Source organism: Penaeus monodon, chromosome 14 (genome assembly GCF_015228065.2).
Source record: "Penaeus monodon isolate SGIC_2016 chromosome 14, NSTDA_Pmon_1, whole genome shotgun sequence".
Lineage (NCBI taxonomy): Eukaryota > Metazoa > Arthropoda > Malacostraca > Decapoda > Penaeidae > Penaeus > Penaeus monodon.
Window position 1 is genome coordinate 11,474,423 of NC_051399.1, and position 8,601 is coordinate 11,483,023.

An 8,601-nucleotide genomic window follows, 5' to 3' on the forward strand; every position below is an offset into this window, starting at 1 on the left:
AATAGAGAATGAGGAAGGAAGTTAGTGAACTTAAGTAAAATGCAGTTTTCCTTTTATATACCTATCTTGGTAACTTTCATAAGTTTGTCTTTTCTCAAGGAAGGGTGCATCATAATATTAGTTAGAATATATAAAAATGGAAAATTGCGTTTTACTTCTCATGTGAACTGCCTTAACCCATAACTGCCAGGTCATGTGTACCAGCATCATAACAAACCGCTTGGTCTGCTGTGTAAACCTGTACATGCGGTGACACACCAGAGTGCGTGAAGTGGGACATTTGGCTTGATGTAGCGGACTACCCCGCCCAGTGTCTGGGCGTTACCAGAAATCACCAATATTATCACGTTCAGAGATTTCTGTTACCTGGCAGTGAGGGCTTAAAAGTTGTCATTTCTCAAAAGAGGGTACATAATAATAGTAACCAATATATATAAATGGAAAATTTGCTTTTTACTTATCATAGGCTCATAAGTTTGTCTTTTCTCACTGAAAAGTGCATAAAAATGTCAACTAAAACTTGCCACCTGTTGTAGTAGGCATTTTATTAGTACCAAGCAGACATACCTGATTTCACCAGTTTTTGCTTTTCCCTGGTTTTGGAAGGATTTTTAATTTTCATTTATATTACTGTCAGTAACATGATGATAATCATAATATCAAGAGTAATGATGAGGAGGATGATAAGGATATAATAATGATAATAATAATAATAGTAATAATAATAGTAATAATAATAGTAATAATAATAGTAATAATAATAGTAATGAATAATAGTAATGATAATAGTAATGATAATAGTAATAATAATAGTAATAATAATAATAATAGTAATAATAATAATAATAGTAATAATGATTGTGATATTGAGATGGTAGTAATGATAAGAGGATTATGGAAGGATAAAGATAATGATGCTGCTGATAAGTGTTAATAGTAATTAAAACAACAATAATGATATTAGTATTACAAATCAGGTGATCTGTATGTAAACAAAATTCACAAAGCAAAAATTAGACTTTATAATCATTCCATAATTTTGACATTAATCCAATTCTGCCAAAAAAAATATGATGTTCATGGTAATATTGTTTTGGGGGGGAAAAAGGTACACATAGATGGCTCCACAAGGAGGTATAGATATCAGTGCTGGTACCATTTTTGATATTATGATTATTACAGTGTTATTGACAATACTAATAGAAATAGAACATGAAATTAAATATTTCTGAAGACCAAGGAAAAGGGTAAACAGGTGAGAGAGGTAGGATCAGTAATTGACTCCTTGGTGATTAAGTATTTGTGGAGCCATCCATGTGTAAACACAATTGATAAATTAAACTTTTTGTGGTCGTGACACATATATACATGCTATACCCAGTAGCATTGGGTTAATTGTTCCATGCTCAATATAGAGAATGTATTAATTGTTAGAAGCTGTATTAAGCCCTTTGATTTGGATGACGTGACCATCACCTCATGAAAAAATTTTGCTTGGCTTGGGGGGCGGGTAACTTGAGTTTGCCATCATGAGAATTTCAGCTGAATGTGGGGATGACAGGAATGACTCACCATGAGAGTACAAAGTTCTTGAAGGGTGATTAGACTCAGTTGGCATTTAGGAAGAGACTTTTGCATTATTTCCACCGATAAATGAGTGTGGAATGTACCATGTACTATGACTGTCAGCTTTGATCAACTGTGCAGGTTTTATTAAAGAAAATTGAATATTACAAGAAAAATAATAATAATAATAATAAAAATAACAAAATGTTACTTATTGTTATTATTATTGCACAAAGTTATGGATATGGAGTCTGTGCAATGAAAAATATTTCCAGCTAGCTAAACCAGATCAAATGACATATATAGGCATGGAGTCTTGTCACTGCACACTGGCTTTAAGCTGCACACCCATCAGAGTGGCAGCTCAAGTATGTCTAATGCCTGGATTTTGGGCCATTTGTGGGCAGTGTAGCATCTGGATCCATAGACAGATAAAAAAAAATGGCATGGAGAATTCCTTAAAAAAAAGTGCAGGAAAGCCATTGTGATCTAAATTGGTAAAAATGAGAATCTATGGTTTTATTTTAAGAACCTTATTTCTAGTAAGGGGGAGGGGTTCCTGTTATTCAGAAACTTTTTGTCCAAATTTTTAAATATTTGCAATATAAGATTTAAGTCAAAAATAGAAACAGGTGGTCTCCTTAAGAGCATATCAAGTTAGGATATGCACAAGGAAGAGGTGTATATCGATATGGATTTTCTCCTATATTGTAACCTATTTGGCATGTACAATATCCCATAAAATTATTGGTATAAAGTAAAAAAAAAAGAAAAAAAAAAGGGTCACTTGATAGCCAAATAGCAAATAACAATTGGCAATAGCACAGAATTATTTGAATGAGTTATATTAATGAATATATGTAATTTCAACATAACTCATAAACAATCTTGAGTTGGCTTGTCTGTGGTGATGGTATATGTGAATATATTCTCAACAGACAGTCATTGGGTTTCATGGGGTTACTACAGTGAGACAGTATCCATGTCTTTGCTCTGTTGCTATATTTAAAATTACCATAAAAATAACTCTCTTAAGCAGAGAGTTAGTATACTATTAGTATAACTTATGATTATAATATTAAATTCTTTTTTACAGATCAAACCAGTTTACAGTGAGAATGTCAAGAGACACCTATGCACACTTGAAACGGTACCTGACTGAGCGTGGAGGAGGGCCTGTTGCAAGAATCATACATGACCGGCTGTACCTGGATGTTTATGAAGGAGTTCCTCGGACAAGAGCACAGGTTGGAGCAACAGCAGGAGCTCAGGAAGGAGAAGCACCCAAACAAGGTCAGTATTTGAAATATAAAGTTAAAGCATAAAAGTATTAGTAGATCAGTATACATCTAAAGATTCTGAATGGTTGTTTCTTTTTTTGCAGTTCCCATTCATAAAAGAAAGATAATTTTAGCAATTTATTTTGACTTGTTCTTATTTTATTTTAGTCAACAAGACCAAAATCTATTACGGACTCCTGAAAGAGCCAGAGCTGCCAAACTTAGCAATGGAGGAAGAGGAGGGTGAAGAAGAGGGAGATAAGCCAAAAAAAAAGAAGCCAAAGAAAGATGCCCTTCAGAAGAGCAAGAAAAATGATCCAAATGCACCACCTACCTACAGAATACCCTTGCCAGAATTGTGAGAATAATGTTGTAATGTATATTTGCTTCAGAAAAGTTTTTTTGTATCAGCTTTCATTAATTTCCTTTTGCTCTAGAATACTTTCTTATTGGGAAGATGACCACATGTGTTTTGAATCACTATAAACTATACCACAGTTGTATAATTAGGGTAAAACTTTTTTCCCCCTCATATTGATTGATGTTGCTGTTGAAATTTAAGATTAAAGAGGAAATTCAACATTCTTAAAATAAAGAGTTAAGGTCCATAAAAATCATATCAATCAACCATTTTAATTTTGCTGTACTTATTTATTTTTAGGCGGGATATTGATCGAATTGAAAAGGCCAAAGCATTCAGAGATACAGTGAAGAGGGTCACACTAAACAGAGAGACTCTACCATCTATATGCTTCTATACATTTTTGAATGCTACAGGGAAGTAAGTAAAAGTATGAATGCAAAGTGTACCTCACAAAGTATTTTGATTAGAGAAAGTCTGATTCCTCACTTTTGTTTTGTGGCAAAAGATTTCATGGGACCTTTTTTTTTTTTTTTTTTTTCCAGCGTAACAGGAGTTGATATATCTGATGATTCGAGCTTGCTAGCATATGGTACAGCTGATTCACAAGTTCGTGTACAAAGCATCACGCCAAGCAAATTAAGATGTATGAAGTCTGCAGAACAATTGAATAACATTGACAAAGATGCTGGTATGTACAAGTATATTAAACTAATTTTATTTAGAAAAAATTTTGTACATGGTATAAAAAGTTAGAAGATTTACAGAATGTTAGGGAAATTGAAACTTGTATTCTTTCAGATGATGTCTTGGTACGTATGATGGATGAAAGAACTGCAGATTATGTCCGCACTCTTCTTGGGCATTCAGGCCCAGTTTATGCTTGCTCCTTTAGTCCAGACCGCAATCTTCTGTTGACAGCAGGAGAGGATGGTACTAGTAAGTATTTCTTCTATTAAAAAAAAATATTGAAACAGTCCTATAATTTGATTTTATACGAAGATACAGTTTGATAATTTTACTTCGGTGCTGACAGTTGAACATTTTTATTTAGCTTGTCCAGTATTCAATTCAGTGGTAGCAAGTCTCAAAAGCTTCATTGAATGTGAACTGTCAAAAGAATTTCTAGCTTCAAAAGAAAGCATTTAATAACTATATATACATATTGCTTTTGATATTTCATTTCAGTTCGCTTATGGAGCTTGCAGACTTGGACCTGCCTTGTTGTGTACAAGGGTCATGTATTTGCTGTATGGGATGTGAGATTTTCTCCCTATGGCTATTACTTTGCATCAGGAGGTCACGATCGGACTGGCCGTTTATGGGCTACAGATCATCATCAGCCATTAAGAATTTTTGCAGGACATTTTTCAGATGTTGATGTAAGTTTCTAGAAAAATAAAAGTAAATGCACAGTAAATTCAAGTAATCTTGTAAAGGAAAAAATAAAAGATCAGATTGGAGCAATAGATATTTGTTCATTTATTTATATATATATATTTTTTAGAATGGGTACATTGTGTCATTCATTTCAGAGTCATACACTACATCTATCCTTGTTCCCTTTCCACTGCATAGCATTAATTTGGATTAATTTTTTCACAGGTTGTTCAGTTCCACCCAAACAGCAATTATGTTGCTTCTGGTTCTAGCGATCGCAGCATCAGACTTTGGGATGTTCTCAATGGAAATTGTGTTCGTGTTCTAACAGGCCACAAGGTAATTACATTTTAAATATTTTCTTTTTAGGAGTAAATATTAGAATAGTCTTTCTGAGTATTTTTTATTGAGGAAATGTTCAAAGTACAAGTAGGCAAGAAGGAATACTTAGAAAAGAAACTCAGGTGTTTCATACACAAATGTAGGACAAGGTGGCAGAAACTTGGACATATACAAAATTTCTAATTGGAGAAATAGGAAACAGTATATTGCTACAAGGGTGATAATTTGCTAATTGATGTAGTGTGTGAAAAGATGCTGGAATATAGGAGATGAAAGTGAGGGAAAGAAATGTTCAAGGATTGTTGATATGGTCAGAGGTGTGTTATCTATAATGTAGCTAATGACCAGCTCACAAAAAGGGAAGGAAAGAATATAGAGAAGGAAATTTAGGGGGCAGGGGACATTACAACAGAAAGATTATCCATTCAACTTATTGACTGACTTAACGTTTCAGGATGTTATTGATGCATTAGCATTTTCACCATGTGGGAGGTTTCTGGCTTCTGGTGGTGGAGACAAGCGTGTTTTAGTATGGGATCTGGCAAATGGGCATCTTATTGCTGAAATGTTATCTCATACATCAACAATCTACACAATTTCTTTCTCAAGAGATTGTAATATGCTTGCTTCAGGTTGGTACTCTGTTAATTTTGTTATGGATATTTACATGTCATAGAGAACATCATACACACAAAAATTAAGAATGATAATAAATAAATAAAATTTTAAAAACCAATTGCCCTGCCTTCAGGTGGACTGGACAACTGCGTAAAGCTGTGGGACTTCACACGTGTTCTAGAAGACAATCACGAGGAGGATGTCAGTGTATCTCACAATCCTGAAGTTAAACGGAGTGAATCCTTGCTCTTGGGGACATTCCCAACGAAAAATACACCAGTGCTTGCAACACACTTTACCAGAAGAAATGTTTTGTTGGCTGCTGGACCATTTGAGGGATGAAAGATTGTTATTTATAGTGTAGAGATGTGTATATTTTTTATCAACCTAAATGAACCATAAGATGTTAGAAACACTGAACATACAAGTACAACCAAAATTCTGTAAAGTGTTTGCAATAAAAGAGTAATCTAATTTGATAATTTTATTATTTATAATAGGTACTTTAACTGTACAAGATTGCTGTCTGACTTTGGGGTTCAGAGTGTACACATAAAGATGATCAGTTGTGCCTGGCTTGACTTTTGCAGATAATTTCCCAAGTGGTTGCCACACATCAATCAAGCACAAGAACATTTGCAATTCCAAGCACAACTGAGCAGAGCAAGTTTGACATGCCAATCAACTTTGACCTTAACAAAAATATCAATGAGGTTATCTTCAGAAAAAAAAGAAAGAAAGAAAAAAGAAATTAATAAAAAAAAAAAAAAAAAAAAAGGAAAGAAACCTCATCGACTAGTTGCACAAGGATCACGATTGCTGGTGTTACCAAATATCGATGGGTTAAATGCCTCACAATGGTCGTGCCAGGTGACCTACAGTCTGACCATCAAGTCAGAAGAGCATGCTTTTAATAAGCTTGTAAAATTATATACTTTGAGTAGCATTGTATAAGATGAAAATTATACCTATATTTCTAATACAATACTGAGGGCTCTTACAAAATATTCTGAAGATAAAAACATGAGACTGCAAGAATGATATTTTTAATGGCACACCACAGCTAGGCATTTTTGTTCATTACAGCACATAGTTAATTGGCCAGTTAGCATCATGTACCAAGATGCAAAAGGGATAATTGGCCATTAGCATCATCATGTACCAGGATGCAAAGGGGGTATGGAGGGCAGTCAGATTAGACTTGGGCACTAATTGAAGCAAGCCACTTTGATATGCAGTTATAATAAAAATTTTCTCATATGTTTTCACTGGGTTAATACATACATCCTGCCAGACATAAAGGGCTTCTAAAAGGCAGTTGCCCTATCAGACACTTAAACATGATAATCCTAATTTGACTATTTGGCTGCTAACTATCTGTCTAGCTACCCAAGTCTAATCCTGCCCATTATTTGACATTAAACAAAAAACAAAACAAAAATTTACAAGTGACATAGAAATTCTTCCCTACTTTATAAAAAGAAACTTAAATAGATAATATACATTATTATCACATGGCCAATCATGGTCAAGCATTAGATGGGACTGGACTTTTAAATGTGATGCTTTACCATGAACAAAAAATGCAGTGAGTCCTGAACGCTCACTGTTCCATGTATGACCATGTTAGCTTTAAATCAACAGTGGTGACGACTCACACTTTATGTTCTCCTCGTTAGACTGATGGTTGGAGTTATGGGTAGTGAACCTGATACACATGACATGCAGTCAATATACTGTACAACACTTAACTACCATTCCATATATTACTGATAAGCCTTTATTAACATGACATTCTTCTCTCCTTCCACTTTGGTGAGCAGATTTTAGCGCTGGGGCATAAGATCTCACAATACATGACTTTTGTGAGAATGCAAGATAAACCACTCTAACCACATTGTGAACCTATTGTGTCCATGATTTTTTTTTTGTTTTCTTAAAAATGTCTAACACTTAATATTTGCAAGATGGGTGGGTTAGGGAATATTAGCTACAAGAATCGATAAATAATGGGAATGACAATACAGTGTGCAACTGAAACCAATAACAAATGAATCAAGTTATAAAATTACAATAAACTTAAAAGATTTACAAGCTCTTAACAAGAGGTACCCTCTTGGTAAATTGTCTTACTGCCAAGAAGCCTAAGAGGATCCTCATGTGATTCAAAGATGCACAAATTAATTACCTTTTGGATTACAATTTTTTTATACAAATTAATCACACACGTATTAATGAGTACCAGTTAAACGTGGTATTCCTATTTCAAAACCTGACACATAAGAAATAACAAAAGGGTGACTAAGTTTCCATCATCTGTTAAATTTTCTAAAAGTTGAGACCCATGCAAAAATTTGAACCCAGGAATGATGCAATCTTCAAGTCCAATGGGGAAACGTGAGCTAACAGCAGCTGGATATCATAACTTACACTAGCATCACAATGTTCCACCTGAAACAAAAGAGAAAAATTATAAATATATGCCTTATGATTATATTTATTGTAAAAGAAAAAGAAAACCTGCATGTTAAAGATAATAAATATCATGCAATTTAGCTTTAACTTCAAATTTTTATGGATATTTTCAAAATATCCATGCATGTTGCAGGTTCATTTCTCTGAAAAATTCTTTCAATGAGACATATTTTTGGTTCCTGAAGATCTAGTGCAAAGGGTAGAGCAAAAAGATGTGATAGCCTATTAGAAAAAAATCAATAAAGTTGCCTTTGTATGCAATTTTTGTATAATACAGCCCAAAACCAGGAAAGACACTAATACAATAAAAAATCCATTCTAATAACTCCCTATTTCCAACCAAACCTCCCCATTTTCAATTTTGCATTAGAAAGTTGAACTTTTCACCTTGTCCCTCATTAATTTATAGCTTTTGTGTTATTCTGCTCCGATTTTTCTACTTGTCTGTCTTTTACTCATAACAGGGAGAGGATATGAGTAAGTGCACAAGTGACTGTGTCTCTCAATATTGTATTTTATCCACTGTTTGTTTTGTTTTCTCCACTGACATTTTTCCTCTCTACATGGTGCTGAGGAGTT

The 8,601-nt window shown here is 33.9% G+C and overlaps 2 protein-coding genes across 5 annotated transcripts in view; one reads left to right on the forward strand and one right to left on the reverse strand.

Annotated features, from left to right (window-relative positions):
* LOC119580874 (transcription initiation factor TFIID subunit 5-like) overlaps positions 1–6,021 on the forward strand; it is a 12,204-nt gene extending 6,183 nt beyond the window's left edge. Inside the window, exons 4-12 of the mRNA XM_037929091.1 lie at positions 2,663–2,859; positions 3,015–3,204; positions 3,508–3,627; positions 3,753–3,898; positions 4,009–4,146; positions 4,396–4,589; positions 4,813–4,926; positions 5,384–5,561; positions 5,681–6,021. Coding sequence (XP_037785019.1) covers positions 2,663–2,859; positions 3,015–3,204; positions 3,508–3,627; positions 3,753–3,898; positions 4,009–4,146; positions 4,396–4,589; positions 4,813–4,926; positions 5,384–5,561; positions 5,681–5,889 — 1,486 coding nt within the window. The 3' untranslated portion in view covers positions 5,890–6,021. The remainder of the gene's footprint in view (positions 1–2,662; positions 2,860–3,014; positions 3,205–3,507; positions 3,628–3,752; positions 3,899–4,008; positions 4,147–4,395; positions 4,590–4,812; positions 4,927–5,383; positions 5,562–5,680) is intronic.
* The window catches only part of LOC119580875 (ras-related protein Rab-5B-like), a 40,038-nt gene continuing 37,453 nt past the window's right edge, over positions 6,017–8,601 (reverse strand). For all 4 annotated transcript variants that reach the window (XM_037929096.1, XM_037929092.1, XM_037929093.1 and 1 more), the window contains one exon: positions 6,017–7,998. The gene's annotated coding sequence lies outside the window, so the exon portion shown is untranslated. The remainder of the gene's footprint in view (positions 7,999–8,601) is intronic.